We start from the raw sequence: 18977 nt of genomic DNA on the forward strand, positions 1-18977 counted from the left end.
TTCCGCAGCGGCACTTTGGCGTCGGTTGTGACGTCTGTGACCACCCGTAGTTTGAGGATAACCACTGTGATTAAGGCATTATGACACACATTTAACCGCCCATTACACTCCTCCCGGACCATGATCATATGCGAGGCACATTGTGCGGCAAATTAAATGAACACTCTAGTAAGCACAAGCCAAACGTGCGTCTAACTTCATTAAAAAGCACGAGCATGTAACCAATTATAGTCAAGGGCTTCAGTGAGGGGTCGGGTTGGACTCTCTGCTAAAAACCGAGGCTGCACGTTTCATCTTTCGCTGGTTAACAATTCATGCGGTGTGTTTTGGTCGTCATTTTTGTCAAAATCCCCTGGAAGTAGTAGAAATATATAAATCGGGTTGAGGAAGAGATGACGAGGTCTTCGTACTGTGAAGTTACCGTCTTTCCTAAGCCCAAACTATCATCATTCTCATACACCTATGATTTCTGTTGTCTAGAATACTGCCGCATTCAACCTGCAGAGGAGAGCTCGCACAGCCAGAGAAGAAGACGAAGCTCTTACCCGGTCCTCTTTCTGAGCGCCTTTCATTTTTAATTAAAGTGAGCTCTTCTATATCGAACTCCTGCTGTGTCTGCGTCGTGACACTGGTGGAGGAGCTGGGTACATGTCCAGGACACCTTCCAACAGCCCGGGATCTAGTCCACAAAGACTTCCGCTCGTCGAAACACCCGTTCACCGCGCCAGCCGCCGCCTGTTAGGCCTGAGCCCAGAGTTCGGTCCTTGGACGGAAAACATGACCGCGCCGGGAAGCAGTTGCCCCACCATGACGAGCCCAAGCACGACACAGGTGACTGTTTTCACCCCTAAAACTCCTGTGGACTTTCATGGCAACACATATGAGGACGCAGATGACTGGCTTGAGGAGTTCGAGCGCACAGCCAACGTTAACGGGTGGAACGCCACACAGAAGTTGGGGTACGTGTATTTCCCTCTTCAAGACGGGGCTCGCACGTGGTTCACGAATTGCGTAAGGTCAATGTGGGACGAGTTCCGGTGGAAGTTCCTGGACACCTTCGCAAACACCGAAAGGCGGGAGCAGGCACAACGACTCCTTGAATCACGGATACAAAAGCCCAACGAGTCTGTTGCAATGTTTGTTGAGGACATGGCTCGTCTCTTTCATCGAGCCGATTCCGATATGTCCGAGAACAGAAAGATCAGCCACCTCATGCGTGGTGTTAAAGAGCAGCTGTTTGCTGGTCTCGTACGGAACCCACCTTCAAGCGTCGACGAATTTTCGAAGGAGGCGACCGCCATAGAACGCGCACTACAGCTACGGTACCACCAGTACGACCGTCCAAACAACAGCGGACAAATCAGCGCAACCGCCGTGACTACCGTGACACCTGACGAGCGTTCTTTGCGTGACCTGATACGCGAAATCGTACAAGAAGAGGTGAAGAAGCTCGCTGCCACACCGAATGACTGCGCGATTGCGTCGGTCACAGAAGTTGTTCGCCAAGAAATAAGGCAAGCGCTTTCACTTCCCGAGCCGAACATTGAAATAGTTAGGCCAACATATGCAGATATTCTCCGTCGACAGTCTAGATCTAACGTGCCGCCACCTCAACAGTACCACCAGCAACAGCCGCCGACAGTGCCTTGGTACTACAGGGAAACGTCGACGCCGATGCGACCCCCACTCCGCAAAACCGACATATGGCGTACCCCTGACTACAGGCCCCTGTGCTTCCATTGTGGGGAAGCAGGCCACATCGTGCGGTATTGTCCTCATCGCGTTGCCGGGTATCAAGGGTTTCTGTCCACTACCCCTCGGCGCTATTTCGACGGAAGACGCAACGTTGAAACGAGCGCGACGATCCCGCGAGACGTTTCTCCTGGGTTCCGGTCACGCTCGCCCTCCCCAGGTCATTTTCCCCGATCTAATAGGGGTAGCACCACGGCCATGGCGAGAGAAAGGTCTCCCAGTCCACGCCGGGGAAACTAAAAGCAGCGACCTTAGGAGGGAAGGTTGCGAATTGCCGAAGATTTGAAAATCCCCCATTACCGCCGCATGAAGTGCCGCACATTTCGAATGAACCGACGAAAGACGAGATTGTCACCGCCGACATTACACTTTCAATTGACGGTCACGACGTGACCGCACTGCTCGACACTGGTGCGGACTTTTCAATAATGAGTGCGAATCTGGCCGACCAACTCAAGAAGGTAAAAATGGAATGGACGGGGCCGCAAATTAGAGGAGCCGGAGGCCAGCTGCTGACACCTACCGGAAAGTGCACCGCACGAATCAAGATCGGGGATTAATCATTCGTGGCAACCTTCGTTATTCTTGCTGAGTGTTGTAAACAGGCCATCTTGGGTATGGATTTCCTGCGGGAGTACGGTGCCATTATAAATATACCGGACGGTGTACTGACCTTCTCAGCGGACCATAGCGCAGTGCTGCAGCGCAAGCCCATGCGCATGATTGACAACGTGACCATGCCACCGTTGTCATGCCGCCTCGTCTCTGTCACGTGTAACACGCAGCATAGTGGAGAAGGTGTCGCGGAACAAATATCGGCGCTTTTACTGTCTCTCTAGGAATCGCTATTGCCAGAAGTCTCGTCAGTGTAGTCTCTGGGCAAGCAGAGGTCCTGTTGACAAACTTCAACAACGAGCGTCGACACATTGCAGAGGGTACCACAGTTGCATACTTCGAAGAAATTTTAGAATTCCGCGAGTGCTTCGCAGTACAACAGGCAGAGACACCGGCCGCTTCAACACCACTGCCTGTCGACGTGAGCACAGATTTATCGCCAGCGCAGAGGCAGAGTCTTCTAGATATTCTCGGCCAGTTTGAAGATTGTTTTTCGTCGACCTCGAGGGTAAATCAAACGCCACTGACAAAGCACCGAATTATAACGGAAGAGACGGCAAGACCAATTCGACAAAACCCATACCGCGTGGCACCGAAAGAACGCGAAGCAATCCAAGAACAAGTCTAGAAAATGCTCAATGATGACATCATTCAGCCGTCAAAAAGCCCTAGGGCATCACCGGTAGTGCTAGTTAAGAAGAAAGACGGCAGCTTACGCTTCTGCGTGGACTACCGCAAGCTGAACCGCGTGACAAAGAAAGACGTATATCCACTACCGCGTATTGACGATTCACTTGACAGGCTGAGGCACGCACGCTTCTTCTCGTCGATGGACCTGAAAAGCGGTTATTGACAAATCGAGGTCAATGAGCGGGACAGAGAAAAGACTGCTTTTGTTACGCCTGACGGGCTTTACGAGTTTAAAGTCTTGCCCTTCGGATTGTGCTCAGCCCCAGCAACATTTCAGAGACTGATGGATACCGTCCTATCAGGCCTTAAGTGGCAGACGTGTCTGGTATACCTCGACAACGTCATTGTTTTTTCAGCAACATTCGAGATACATTTAAGACGGCTGTTATCAGTATCTTGAGCAATACGGTCCGCCGGCCTAACACTGAAACCTTACAAATGTCATTTCCGTTTCAAAGAACTCCGATTCTTAGAACATGTGGTGAGCCATGAAGGTGTTCGTCCAGACCCCGACAAGATGGATGCCATCCGAAAATTTTCGGTGCCAATGGATAAGAAGACCGTGGGACGTTTTCTTGGCCTCTGCGCCTACTAACGCAAATTTATCGCCAATTTCTCGCACATAGCGTCGGCCTTAACACGCATAACAAGAGACGATGTTTCATTTTTATGGGGCGAAGAACATGCAGCATTTCATGATCCACGACAGCGCCTGCAGACACCCCCTGTGCTTGCTCACTTTGACGAGGACGCTCCAACCATGATCCACACTGATACCAGCAACGTAGGTTTAGGCGCTGTACTCGTCCAGTGGCAAAACTCAGCCGAGAGAGTGATTGCATATGCAAGTAGGACGCTTTCCCGTGCCGAGTCCCATTATTCCACAACGGAAAAGGAATGTCTTGCTGTAGTATGGGCAGTTCTGAAGTTTCGCCCATACCTCTACGGCCGTCCCTTCCACGTAGTCGGCGACTACCACTCTCTTTGCTGGCTGACGAACTTGAAGGACCCATCCGGTCGGCTAGCGCGCTGGAGCTTACGCCTACAAGAATTCGATATGACGGTCGTGTATAAGTCGGGACGACAGCACTCTGATGCTGATTGCTTATCCAGGTCGCCTATAAAGCAACATGATGTCTCAGAAGATGATGACATGGCATTTTTAGGAGTGGTCGACACGGTCACCATTTCGTCTAAGCAAAAAGTAGACAGTGAGTTGCTCCCTCTTATTAATTTTCTTAACGGCCAGTCTACAAGCGTTCCCAAGATATTTGCAAGGAGCCTGCCATCATTCTGCTTGCGCAGTGGTGTCCTATACAAGAAGAACTTTGCCCCCAGCGGAAATGCCGACTTACTTGTCGTCCCGACATCCATTCGCGATGAGATCCTGAGCGCTTGCCACGATGAGCCAACCTCCGGCCACCTCGGATACACGCGCACATTGGCCAGAATACAGCAAAAGTACTACTGGCCGAAGCTTCCAGGCACTGTAAAGCATTACGTCCGCACGTGCCTCGATTGTCAACGACGAAAATCGCCACCTTTAAAACCAGCCGGATTGTTGCAACCAGTTAAAGTGCCCACCATGCCTTTTGCACAAATCGGAATGGATCTCCTTGGACCATTTCCGACTTCGCATACTGGAAATAAGTGGGTAATTGTCGCTACGGACTATCTTACTCGCTACGCAGAAACAAAGGCTTTATCAAGTGGAACCGCAGTAGAAGCGGCACAATTTTTCATTGAAAATATCGTTCTGAGGCATGGCGCTCCTAGAATTATAATAGCAGACAGAGGTACCGCTTTCACGGCTATGCTCCTCAAGTCAGTGCTTGAGTTGAGTGGAACAGCGCATCGAAAAACTACCTCCTACCACCCACAAACCAACGGCTTAACAGAACGCCTCAACAAGACAATTGCTGATATGCTTAGTATGTACATCGGCGTGGATCATAAAAATTGGGACGACGTTCTACCATACGTGACGTTTGCCTATAAAACGGCGCAGCAGGAAACTACACGGAGCACGCCATTTAGTCTGCTTTATGGCCGTGAAGTGACGACAATGCTTGATGCCATGCTGCTGCACGACTGCGAGGATACAGACACGGACGTTCAAGCTTTTACCCAACGAGCTGAAGAGGCGCGGCAGCTAGCACGCGTGCGAATCGCCCGACAGCAGAGTTACGACGCACAACGTTATAACCTGCGACACCGATACGTCACTTATCAACCTGGCGAGAAAGTGCGGGTCTGGAGCCCTATTCGCCGACGCGGCCTTTGTGAAAAGTTACTGAAGAAGTACTTTGGTCCCTACAATGTTATACGGCGCCTAATAGACGTGAATTCTGAGATCATCCCTGACAGTTCCTCGCGAGCTCAAAAATCTGAAATCGTACACGTTGTGCGCATGAAGCCATATTGCAGTGAGCCAGTTGCGTAATACGTCAACTATAGATACACCGCGTATTCTGTAGCCGAGCATCGGGTCGATGCTCTTCCTGGAGGTAGGCAAATGCCGCATTCAACCTGCAGAGGAGAGCTCGCACAGCCAGAGAGGAACACGAAGCTCTTGCCCGGTCCTCTTTCCGAGCGCCTTTCATTTTTAATTAAAGTGAGCTCTTCTATATCGAACTCCTGCTGTGTCTGCGTCGTGACAATACGACGCGAGGCAAGTGGGCTATTTTAGTGGGCGGAATGATATACTCGGACGCCTAGAGAAAAACATGCTTGAATGATTACCGCGAGACCAAAGAAGCAGCAGCTTAGTCACGTGATATCTGTACTCTTACAGCGAAGTTTGACATGGCTAGGAGGAGAGAAATTGTGGCTGCCTGTGAGTGCGCTCTAACTATGAAGAACACGCAATGCTAGCACACGCACCCTCAAAGGGTCTCGGCGCTTGTATGAGTTTCTATTCAGGTTTTGAAAGCAAATTTATTACGGATGATGCCTGAATCGATACCGGCAAATCAACGCCGGTGTTCTTTACGTATTTTAGGCTAATGTCATCGATAGTTGCTTGCTGGGCTCATTGATTCGTTTCAAAACAGCCGTCTTTACACTCTGTCTCTGTGGTCATTTTTCAGGCTTTGCGAACTGTTACATGTGTTGAAGCTAACGTCACCAAACGCGAAGGTTGAAGCCCGCGTCTCCTAATTTAGCTGATGCAGTAATCAAAAGGTACAGCCAAAGACACACTGAGGTGCCCCAGCTCGCTATAAGATACGGGCCCAATGTTCAAGCTCGCTTGTTAACCATCTATACCGACTGCTTGGGGTTCATTAACGTTATGACGAAAGCCTTAGAGACCTCATCGCACGTGAGATTCAATGGTTGGCGTCTCGCATCAGAGGTTGTCGGCACGCCGCTGCGTCGGAAACGAGTGATGCGAAGAATCACCGTCGCGTGATGACGTTGTCATATAACGTCACAATGACGTCACATTCGTTAGTTTCTGACTTCATATTGACGTCCGAACTGCGTCAATGTGACTTCACGTCCCCCGATGACGTCATCTTATGGCATCGTAGCTTGGTGAAAGGTGATGTGTTTACGGAAGCAATGGAAGTATAGCTGAAATGACTCCGATCTTCGAGGCTGTGCGAAAGTGTGTTAGGTGCAGAAAACTTTTGAAGGATGGCGGTGCAGGATCCATGCAACGACGGAAAAGACAAAGACAATGGCTTTCACCATCAAATCATCTCATGTGATTGCATAAGTGACCATGTGAGTTTTTTTTACACCACAAGGAGGAAGCGGATGTGCAGCTCGCATTTATGTGGTAACCTGCCCCTCACGCCGCTAGCTTCAAATAGAGAGCAAATGTTTTAGCCTTGAAACCTGGGAAGGTTGGCATAGAAAATGCCTCGTTTGAAGAAGTAGTAGTACACTTCATGCATTCCACCAATTTTTCTTCTGAAGAGTCAATGAAATGAAACGGTGCATCAGTTTGGATTGACAAATTATACTATAAACTCTGATATCAATAGTTTCACCTCCATAGGGTTATATTAACGAGGGGAAGCAATGTCAAAACTATCACTTTTGGATTTCTTGCCCGAATCTCCTTGAGGATGTTATGGTGTTGCTTCGTATTTCTGCCTCAATAGCTCTACGAAATGTCCTGAAATTTGATATGTTAAGTCTTTGGCTCCTTCAGGAGAAATGCTTGATTTTTGTAACGCAACTATCAAGCGCCTGTTCACGTGTTGAGCGCCTTCGCCGTTGTCGTAACCAGCCGAACGAACGAGCACGGAAGAGCACGAATGCGATGTCTGTCTAGATATTATGAGCCACTAGGCACTAACCTCGCTTTGTTCCTCTGTCAAGAGCACTAGAGCCTCTCGGTTGCAACTAGTACGAATATGGGGCAAGCAGGTGTACTGCGGCTGGCTTGACTTGTCGAAACTGCTGTCGGCATTTCGCTTGGTTTGCGACGCCTGCAGTTCCCAGAGTGGCGAGCGTAGCTCTTCAGCGCTGGTAGTTATTGGGACAGTATACAACGAATGTTACATTGCCACAACTGAGGATAGCTAGAACCTTAAACACAGTTGATGTTGCCCCAACAAGAAACGTGCACCTGCTCTTTCATAGTGTAGTTCTATAGGCCCTCGTCCCTTGCGTTTGACGGTGTCGGCGTTGTCGTCACCGCCATAGTGAGTGAGGACGAAAGATAGCGAATGCGGAGCGCAGCGAGAATGAACGACGGCGATTATGAGGAGAGTGCGAGAAGGGAACGACATTGGTAAAACGCCAGGTTTAGTGGCGTCTACCTGCGGCGTCACAGTGGTGCGTGTCGTCATGTGGTCACTGTTGACGTCATCGCTGAGGTATGCGGCGAGAGCATCAACCAACACCATAGAGGGAAATAAAGCACTGCATGAGTGGAGGCCTGTGTGAGGCGGCTGTTGTGGAACGCGCTCACGGGCTGCCTTTCATGATCTCCCGGTTAGCAAGGTGGTCGCTATATACTCCGTCTGCACTGGTTTTTATGAAATGGGCAGCATGAAACAATCCCCACCTGTCACCCTACGCACGGTCTGGTATGCAACTGTACATTCATACACGCCTCTCTCGAAAAGTTGCCTCTGATTATCGCCAAACCAAAACATTTGAACAGCTGCACCCAGAAGTTGCATTAGGTGGTATCGTAACCATCGTTGTATATTTATTTTTACCGAATAGGATACACCGTCACGTGTTGGTGGGTGTGGGAACTTAAAAACGCGTAATTTACAAACAGGAGAAAGATTCCTTTTGTCTTTAGTGTGCATTTAAGAACAGCGCCTCATTGGTGGCCTCCAAACTTGCAGGAGGCAGCGTACCGGTTCGCCAAGGCAGGATTCGGAAAGCCCTCGGTCCTGATAGCCTTCGCCCTCCAAATGGGCGTTGTGTACTACACCCTACACCAGGAGTATGACCTGCCCATATCGGCCCTCTACCAGGGATGTAATGGCTTCGGAGTGACCGACTATGCCCAGGCAGGCGCTGCATTTTTGTTTATCCTATATTAGACGTACTATCGTCTTAACCTGGTAACCAATAACAATAGGATGACTTTTACAAAAAAAGCTATAGTAGTATTAGTACTAGTAGCAGTAGTAATAGTGTAGTTGTTGTTGTTGTCGTTGTTGTTGTTGTTGTACTCCTGCTGCTACTACTATGATTACCACAACTTCTGCTAGGTTTATGGCGGCTCTGAGAACTAGTAATTAGAATAGTATACGTTGTTCTTTTTCTGCTGCTTCTCTTTTTAGCCGAGAACTGAAGGCTACCTCAGACGATACTTTCAAAATTGTGACGTCGAACGAACGCATAGGGCTGTGGTTCAGGTGCCGTCTAACCCAGGCAATGTTCTTGCATGTTTCTCTAATGTATGTAACCGCAGACAAAGGATAAAAAAACGGGTGCTCACTGGTTGTCTGTTTATAAAGGCGAAAGCCTTAGATGCTTCCTCACACGCGGAAATGGTCCATAGGTGGCGAGGGTGTGAACGCACGTTATGCAAAGAATCATCGTCATGTGATTACTGATAACATCATTATATCATGTGAACAATAGTTCACAGACCATCAAAACTCGTTATGTCTGCATGCAATTACTATGATGCCACATAATTAGGCAACGCATGATGATGTTTTCACGTAGCCTGTGGTTTGGCCAAAGGCTCACGTGGGCAGGACGCTTTCAAAGGCTGGGGGGGGGGGGGGGGGAAGGGGGCTGACTACTGCAGATGTCTTTCACCTTTGATCAGTCTTAGTGGGTGCATAAGAAGGTGCATATGGGTGGGTGAATAGGGCGGGTGCAATAAAAACCCTGGACATTTTTGGAAGCTGAACAAATACCTATTTTACACCAGTTTTCTGAGGTGTATCTACACTGCCAAACAAATTGCCTGTGTACAGAGCTGGCTCTGAGCAAGTGTGACACTCTGCAAATTCTGCTAACTTATAATATTTCGATGTTAGAATTAATTTTCCCGTGGCGAACGTACCTACATCGATATGTAACTTGAACTTGGGCTACAGTACGAATTCGGCCATGGTGACTTCACGTAGCAGATTGGCTATAGTTGTTACGACGTCACTGGGCACCGAAACTTCCAAAATGACCGCTTGTGGGTCACGAACGAAGCTACGGTGAGCAGCGGCTGTGAAAAACGTCTCGAACTAGCTTTGAAAAATGTGCTGCAGTTACTTGTTCAATCTCAATTAGCACACATTTTCTAGGCTCTAGAGTCTTGGCCTTTCATTTTACACAAGAAAACGGCAAATCGAAAAGAAAAAGTCGTGGGAGTACCACATTAACACATATTGATTTGTTTATTTTGTCGCCACACGTGTGCAGGCGTGCCAAGCGGACACGACTGAGCTCACCTTCGAAAGGACAATCATCGGGCTGATCCCGCCCGAAGTTGTCCAGATGTTCGGCGGCAGAAGGCTTTTCCAGTCTCACGACACACTGGACCTCATGGAGATGAAGGTGAAGTATTCGCGAGGAGCGACCAGCTTTAGCGGCGCTTGCCACGCAGAAGCAGCAACACTCGTCGAAACGTTGAACCAGGGGGTGTGTTCTTCAGAGGGTGGCAGAGTGATTTGATTACAAAGAAGAGGCTCGATTATTGTCTCACTAAAGGAAAACATCTAAACCTCTTTACTGCGCGAAGGTAGAATGCCCTAATAATAATAGTTATTATTATTGAATCATAATAGTATTATTATAATCCTGGTTCTGCCTACTACCTGGCGTCACTATTAATCTCCCTTGAAATATTGATAATATTATCCGGGTTTCACGTTCCAAAAGCACGATGGGATTATGAAAGACGCCGTACTGGAGGACTCCGGAAATTTCAACTGTTTGGTGTTCCTTAACGTGCGCCGACATAACACTGTACCCGGGCCTCAACCAATGCGCTTCCATCGAAATGTGACCACCGCGTCCGGAATCAAACACTTGACCTTCGGGTCAGCAGTCCATACCTTAACTACTGTTTCACGACGGCGAACGGCAGAATGCAATAGAGACAGGTAAACGTAGTCAAAGAGGAAAGCTGAAGAGATTAGGCAAGACAAGCATACCCGGTCATTCCGCAGGCAGCCGCTGCATTATTAGTGCTATGCGCAACGAGTGACGTTCTTAAAGAATCACGGGAAAGTTAATGTGGAAGCTTGCGATGAAAAAGAAGAACAAGGTGTCTAATGAGAAGGAAGAGAGGTCGACCTGGAAAGTGGACTTCTAGCCTGATACTCCTCACATTGGTTAGAGGGAAAGAAAAAGAAAGAGAAAGAAGATTGCATGATGAGGGGCGCTTGTGATATAACATGATAAATCACTGTACACACTGTCATGTTCGGTGTAGGCCACGCACAAAAGTCTCAACAGTAGCTACATTAGCAGGTGCTCCAAAGACCGGAATCCAAATCCGTCTTGCTTAAAATGCGAGCAAGCTTTTTAGGCTGCGTTGGGCGTGATCCACCCATTCTCAAGCACCGAAAAGCTTTTCTTACGAACTGGGTCGGCAGTCTAGGTGATCTGTGAGCTGCTTCAGAGATTGTCTTTCGCCCGCGTATTGAGGGCACACGCACAGGATGTGAATAATAAGTCTCTGGCGTGGGACACAAATTGGAGTTAACATTTTGCTCCTGTGCAATCTTGCATAGGAGCAAAATGCAACACTCGCGTAAATGCAACACTCAGCCGCAGTTTATGTGGTAGTGTTTCGTGGCCACTCCTTAGTCGGAACAGAATACGAAAAGCACAACCAGATTCAAGCTGATAAATGTGCTTGTGGTGATAATGCCTATCATTCCATAGTAATGTCATAGATGCTTTCATACCTTTAGACGACAGAGTGTAAAGAGTGTGCGTGTGTGCAGTAGCCGGCATTTGGACAAGTATACTTTTTTTTCGTCAAGGCTGAAACTGATTTCTTTAAGTGCTTTTGTTTGGGCTGTCCTAATGTTTTGTTTAAATTGCAAGGGAGGGTACGAAGCATATACACACATCCGCTACGGAAATCAGTTATAGCCTAGAAGAGACTTTTTTTTAAATTTTGGCTGCATCAGACACGTCCTGTTTACAAGGTTTTCACTGACTGGCACTCAGGTTATTCTTTCTGAGCACGTTAGTTTGAGCACTTGGGGTTTTTAGAATATTTACAAAAACATGCAACTGGAAAATAAAACTGGTTCTGATTCGATGGTTCTCGTTCAAATTAAAAGTGGCATTTAACAAGTGTATCAGACCCTAAGTTTACTCAATATAAGGATCGCCTAACTCAATAATAAACAAAAATTGATTGTATGAGTTGTTGAAAGAGCAGACGCTGCCCTTGTTGGGATCGTTTAGGCAGCTGCAGCAAGAAATTTCAACCAAGTACGCTTTCATTTACATGGCCTTCGGGATCCGCTCCAGCAGCGCGCGATACACATTTAAGCCAAGAAATACAGAGAACACGCGAGCGCTGACGAGTGTTAATAGCAGCTGATGGAGCCAGGAAATCAAGGAATAGGATCGCCTCCACAATTGTTAGCTGAAGCTGTAGTGCAAGTGCGTATAAAGTTTATGAAAAATATAAAAAAGCGGCAGCGCGGTTCCTTCGCCTCTGCCTCGTCTCTTAGCAGCTGCAGCAGCACATCTTGCGTGTCCTTCAGGAAACTTCGAATTTCTACCTTTGAAGTAATAACAGTTTGTTTCTCCAGTTGTACCTTTGTCTGTTCTCTGACACAACAAGTGTATATTACGAAGCATCCCCAACCGCCATGAAAAAAGACTCATGTGTGGTCGACCACATGGCTACACCAATCATCATCACCATCATCATCATCATCATCATCATAATCATCATAATAATCATCATCATCATTTTCACCATCAGCCTGAATACGTCCTCTGCAGGACAAAGTCATCTCCCATGTTCCGCCAGTTAACCCGGTCTTGTGCTTGCTGCTGTCAATTTATACACGCAAACTTCTTAATCTCATCTGCCCACCTAACCTTCGGTCTCTCCCTAACCCGCTTGCCTTCTCTGGGAATCCAGTCAGTTACCCTTAAAGACCAATCAAGTTACCAATCGAGGAGGTTTAAAAAAAAACCTCCTTGTCACCGACCGAGTAGACAAACTATAGACGGACGAATAGGCGGCTGCTCGCACGATCCTTAAAAATAAACACTGTACAACTCTTTAAACTACCGATTATTTAATGCCATAGAGATCGCATTAGCGCTGTCATCAAGAGCGGACACTTGAGTGCATCAGTAGATGGTAGAACATACAATTTTACGATGCCAGACATTATGAAAATACGTCACTTGCTTTTTAGTACATTACACTGCCGCATTTATCGCTACTACTATTACTCTTCATTTCGCAGACATCTCCTATCATAGAGCACACTAAAATTAACTAAAGGGGAGGCTAGTCCTGCGATTGATCAGCGATTATGGGAGTGATAGGTAGAACACAAATTCACCTAGTCTTCGTACTTGCTGGCGGCGAATCGCACGTTGTACGTGCCTTTGTTTATTGCCGTGTTTCGGGTTCGTTTTGAAGTAAAGAACGAACACTTTTGAACTTTGTGAACCGATTTGAAATGGTAAGCCTAAGACATTAAGGTAGTGAAGCGCAACAGCTGAACATTCGCCGATTTTCATTTCGTGATAGAACAGCTTCAAGCCGCACAAACACACACGAAGCCAGAAGTACGAAGATCGGACAAATCCGTGTTCTACACGTCATCCCCATGCTTTATGAAGTGGCATGCATTGCAGCTCTCATAGACACTAGCGCCAGAGTTCCCTCTAGTGGATGTATACAAAACTATATGTCTTCTATTTCGTCACTTTACAATCGAACAGCCCTCGGGTGCGTTAGCGGAAAAACTGCCCGAGCCCTTCTTTCCGGCCAATAGCTACGTTTTGCGAGCTTTTAAGCTCAACTAACTGCATTTGTCATCAACTAAGTGAGTAGGACAGTAAGTGCCTGTAAGCTGACATGAACGGTGCCACTTGAAGAATTTCCAGGGTCTCTAAGTGCGTGTACTTCGGGCGCGTGCTCCACGTTCCATTCCACAGGCAAGCCGGATCATGTCCAGGTCGGACATACGAGACAAGTTCACGTGGTTCTTGTTCAACGTCCATCTGACGGACCACACAAAGAGCTGCCTGCCGGGTGGACCTTTCGAGCGACTGAAAGGATTCCGGCAATACTTGGACCGAAGAGCCAGCATGCCGAAAGGATAGCTGCATACGCCTCGCCGGTCGCTGCGTTTCACCGAGGGACGAAACTGCCCTCGTGCTTCTTCTTGTTCCTCTTTTAAACCTAGTCCCTATAAATGGTGCAGAGGCATGGTTGTTTGCGGAGCAGGATGCATGACAGTAGAATAAAATTTAATGAAATGTCATGCAGATTTTCATGCGTAAAATACAATTACCATGTCATTATCACGCGCCTGACCAGTCTTTTTCACCCGCACAGTGACGTAATTTTGCCCACACTCAACATCAAGTAGCACCGTCTTCTGAGATTGGTTCTTTGAACTACTAAACGATGACTTCGACCTGAGGTGATTCAGTTCTAGCAGCGCAGTCGGCATTCTAATTTTCCTGCATTGCTTCCTTCAAAACCAAATAAAGTTTTTTTTTTCCTTCACTATGGCGCTGACAAGCCATACCGCCAGAACGAAAATCACCGAGATCTAGAGGAGTCTCGCGGATTTACCGCTGGGCAAGCGCGTGTGTGCCGTGACTTATTTATTTCACTATTCAGTGCCCCTCACTTCTCGCACCAAGCTTTCTCACGGCGCCATTCTGACGTAAAAACGTCACCATTGAGGAAGTTCTGCGCGGTCATTTGCAGCACGTCATTGATGAAACTGCTGGTGTCGTTTTAACGCTGCTGAAATGTGTATTGTCGAAATAAAAAAAAGCTACGCCTACCCATCTTTGCTACCGATAAGAGTGTAGTGGACGTGCCATACATCGAAACCAGCCACAGCGGGCATTTCCACGCTAGTAATTTCTTCATTTCGTAGTGCATACACCGAGAACCGAAGCCAGGCTGCCAAATTATAAGATGATGCGTACGATGCTCGTTAGCTCTGCCGTGTTATGTTATTGAAGGCCACGCTTAAGCAACTTCTGTCTTCAATTTTTTTTACCCGATTTTCTGTCAATAGGTATTTTCAAATAGCGTACGCCAAGTAAGCAGGTGTTGCAGGCATATTGTTTTCGTATGGTTGCCATATGAGTGTTTTCGAATAAAGTTTGTCCTCCGCAACCGCTGACTCATGTGGAGTGATCGCAAAGGGGCTTTGAAGGCCTTGCTGGTGGACCGCAAACGCTATCGACGGTTAGCGTTATGACGCATGCGCAGTGACAGTGACAGCAACGGAGATTGTTTGCGTAAGCTATATACTCGAAAACTCTCTATTGCCAGTTCTAAAATACTGTATTTAATGCCCAAATGAAACCTTGCAATGCCGTCGGTAATCATGATATCCGTTTCGCTGTGTGTTCATGAATGATAAGCCTAAACAATTATGGCTTCTATTGGCCACCCAAATTTCAAGCTACTAAACTCGTGGACAAGGTTCAGAATAAAACCGCCAAATTTTTCTTCTCATGCTTATAGATCTCTATCATCTATCCCCTAATGTGCCCTTAAATGTTCGTATACTCCTGGATTCGATAAGATGCGCGGTTTCATTAGACCCTTTACAAGGGTCTACGCATACAGCAGGCGAGTATCCGTGACAGAACTGCGCAGGCGTTCTGACCTACCATCGCTAGAGTCCCGCCGTAAATTACATCGACTTAAAATATTACACAGCATAGTCAATGGTTATTCAAAGCTTGACTTCAATACTTATCTCGAATTCAACATGTCAAGCCCCACCCGGAACAAGCACAACAAAACAATCCTAATGCCTTCCACGAGAACAAACGCTCACCGTCTATCCTTTTTCCCGAGAACGATAGCAGAATGGAACACTTTGCCACGCGACGTTACTAACTTAACTAATCAAAATGCTTTTTCAACGGCTATTCAAAATTGTGTATGATTGGAAGTGCTGGTCTTGTTCCCCTGTTCTATTGAACTAACGTATTTCACGTGTTATCTTGCTACCATGCCACAACGCACACTGCTTGTCTTTTTTTTTTGTTTGTTTGTGCAATATTTTTAATCTTTACATGGCAACATCCAATTAAATTTTTTTTACGCTTCCTGGTCAATGCGCGTAGTGTACTTTGTGTGTTTTGCATTAGACTAGCATTGCCGGTTTTATTGTATATTCATGTAGCTATTTGTAACGAGAATTACTGCTGCTTTGCGAATCGTGGGCCGTGTTACTGATTGCGTGCGCTTGTGTGTCGTGACAATCTGTAAGCTTACTGCATTATTGCTTCCCTGTGTACCGCGGACCGTGTTACTGGTCGCGTGTAAACTTTGTGTTCAAACTCTGCACTGTACCACTCCTGCCCTGGCTGCCAAAGGGTGGCTGGCAGTATTGAATAAATATAATAAATAAAAAGTAAATAAGAGGCTAGTACCCACTACGGGGATTGACCACCTTCAACAGGCTATTAATATCATAGAAAATTCTAATGTTTAGATGAAGGAAAACGAATCAATAGGTAGTCTACAGATTATAATCGAATTCTAATATGCAATACCGTAAAATTAGCCCGGCCCTTTCGCGCAGGCCTGGCGTTTATCTTTTTGTTCTTAGCCGATTTCTCTATTCTCCGAACGCTTCCTTCATTAAACGGAGTTTTGCGCTACCCTGCAAGCTTTCTGAACTTGTCCTACACTGCCTTCGTGATCGGCCCCACCTTTGACAAAGTGACAATCTGTTCAAATCCCGCTATATGGAGCCATGATCTCATGGTGACGGCACAAATTTCGGGGATCGGTGACGTCACGATACCGTCACCATCTGAGAATTTTCGGAATCGCACTGGGTGACGCCACCGGCCCCAACGAAGGTCAGTTTTCCCGTTGACTTAGGCTTGACAAAAAAAAATAAAAGAACGATGTCAGGTATTCTCCATAGGGCTACGTTGTATTGGCTTTTATCACGTATATTTCTCAGAACTTTGTAGTGTTTATTGCGAGAACCGGGAAAAAAGACTCCAGGAAATGTTAGCATTTTTTGTATATTTAAGAAAAGTAAAGTAGTGACAACCACGTGTTCGTTGTACCAAGCCGTGAGAAAAAACACTTCCATGCTGCCAAAATTTTTTAATGTTTTCAGTTTTTTAGCGGTTGATCGCACAACCAACTAAGTTGAACTGGAAGCTATTACAGGAAATGACAGCGTTAGGGTGCTCCGGCTTTGCTTGAGCCACCCCATGCCGTGCTCTCGCCTCCGGAGAAGCAGCTTATTGTCATCGTTGCCGCTTTGCCTTTCACGGGCGTTAGCGGTGTCACGATCACTTTCATTCATGGCAGGAAGGCAATATTTGTTTGTTTTTTGGTTTGTAGCCTGGAATTCATGGCACAAGCCTACTCTGCAAGATTGGCAATATGTGCTCTGGGACGCACCTATTCTTCATCGTCATCAGCCTCATCGTCACGAATTATGGTAGATGCCTTGCATGTGCTGTGAACCTCCTTGAAGCCATGATACTAGAAAGAGCATGAATGTGTGGTCTCAAAGCATTTACTTTTCATTACCCTCAGCGTCATCATCAATGCGTGTAGAGGCTACCTTGCTTATGCCATTACGTATGGCAACTTTGAATGTGCTAACGCGCTTATTCTTCATCGTCATTGTCTTGGCGTATAGTGGGTACCTTGCATGAGCCATGCCGGACAATGGACAAACCTACAACCTAAGGTGCCTCACCCCTTTCTCTATTTCTATCTTCCCATTTCCCTCTACCTATTTATTTTTTCGTCTTTTTCTTTTCCCCCATTCTTTCATGGCTTTTTTCCTTCAACTGTTAGCTTTATTTACCTATTTCGCTCACTATACACTCGTTTTCTACTTCGTCAGAGCTATTGCATCGCATGCCGGACAAATCAGAGCCGCGACAGAGCATGCGCCGGCATCATTTGTTCGGGGAGCGAAACAAAGGATGAAGGTAGGGATGAAGACAGCGCGCACCAGTGTGATTGCGACAATTTTCGCGAAGGCCCAAGGGGATTCGCCGAAACTAAGTAGTTCTGCTGTTAATTAAAACCAGACAAATCAACCTGGATGGGGTACATAGTAGAGAAAACTTGGAAAGCCCAGATCAGAGAAAAGAAATAAGAGGAAGCAGACAGGTTACAACCCGACCTTTCTGCTCCCTTCTATAGTTCTTTTCTGCCCCACCACCCAGGCAGAAAAGAACTAGAACTGAGCAGAAAGGTTGGGTGCTAACCTGTCTGCTTCCACCTATTTATAGCGGCTAAGAAACTCCAATGCTGACCCGCAGGTCGCGGGCTCGAATCCCGGCTGCGGCGGCTGCATTTCCGATGGGGGCGGAAATTTTGTCGGGCCATATGCTCAGATATGGGTGCACGTTAAAGAAGTCCAGGTGGTCGAAATTTCCGGAGTCCTCCACTACGGCGTCTCTCGTAAACATATGGTGGTTTTGGGGCGTTAAACCTCACATATCACTTACTTCTTTTTTCTGATCTGAGTTTTCAAGGTTTGTGACGCCATGTTACCCAATTGAAGTCAACCAACTCGCCCATCAACAAACCTTACTCAAATCAACTTGGGATGGAGCCAGACTGAAAATCATATTCTGCGCTGAACATTGGTCAATTCTAATAGGGCGTGCACGGCCGTATTTGAACAGGCTCTGGAAAAGGACTCCATGAAGTCCAGTGTTGTTAGGCAAGAAGTGGCGTAAATCACCCACAATTACGTCGCAACTGTAGCATCAGACCGAACGTCGCATCGTGTGGGTCGAGTAACGATTGCGTGTTTTAAACCTGCCAACACACTACATTGTTCAGGGAAACATTTCATTATCGTTATGATTATATCAGTTGACACAGCTTCGAAAAGCAAGCAGCTCCTCACATGCCTCTCTGATAGAACCAAACCCTATGGCTTACTCTTTCAAACCACCATAGGAATAACGAAGAGACTGTGACGCGTTCCCAAAAGACGCTTATTTGCTTAATGCAAAAGTTTTTTTTTATTCATTTTCCAAGGCACGCATTAGCTTCTAAAGGCGAATGGATTAAAGGGGTACTGACACAAAAGCTTTGGCCTCGCGTTTTTCTGCTGCAATGCGCTTGTGAGGCCCCGTTGGTCCTGACACGACACATCGTTTGTGGAGCACGCGACAGATAATTACAGGCCCCTCAATATCAATCAGTTTAATTCAGTTTCGGTTTGAGAAAGTTTCAAAAACTGGGTTCAACTGTCACCACCTAGTGTGTGCAACTATTGACCACGTCAGCACACAGAACT

At 46.9% G+C, this 18977-nt stretch overlaps 1 protein-coding gene across 1 annotated transcript in view; it reads left to right on the plus strand.

Annotated features, from left to right (window-relative positions):
- The window catches only part of LOC142765952 (uncharacterized), a 39847-nt gene extending 25885 nt beyond the window's left edge, over positions 1–13962 (plus strand). The window contains exons 8-10 of the mRNA XM_075867757.1: positions 8373–8540; positions 9907–10041; positions 13636–13962. Coding sequence (XP_075723872.1) covers positions 8373–8540; positions 9907–10041; positions 13636–13803 — 471 coding nt within the window. The 3' untranslated portion in view covers positions 13804–13962. The remainder of the gene's footprint in view (positions 1–8372; positions 8541–9906; positions 10042–13635) is intronic.
- The last annotated feature ends 5015 nt before the right edge of the window (positions 13963–18977 follow it).

The sequence above is a fragment of the Rhipicephalus microplus genome, chromosome 6 (assembly GCF_043290135.1).
Source record: "Rhipicephalus microplus isolate Deutch F79 chromosome 6, USDA_Rmic, whole genome shotgun sequence".
Lineage (NCBI taxonomy): Eukaryota > Metazoa > Arthropoda > Arachnida > Ixodida > Ixodidae > Rhipicephalus > Rhipicephalus microplus.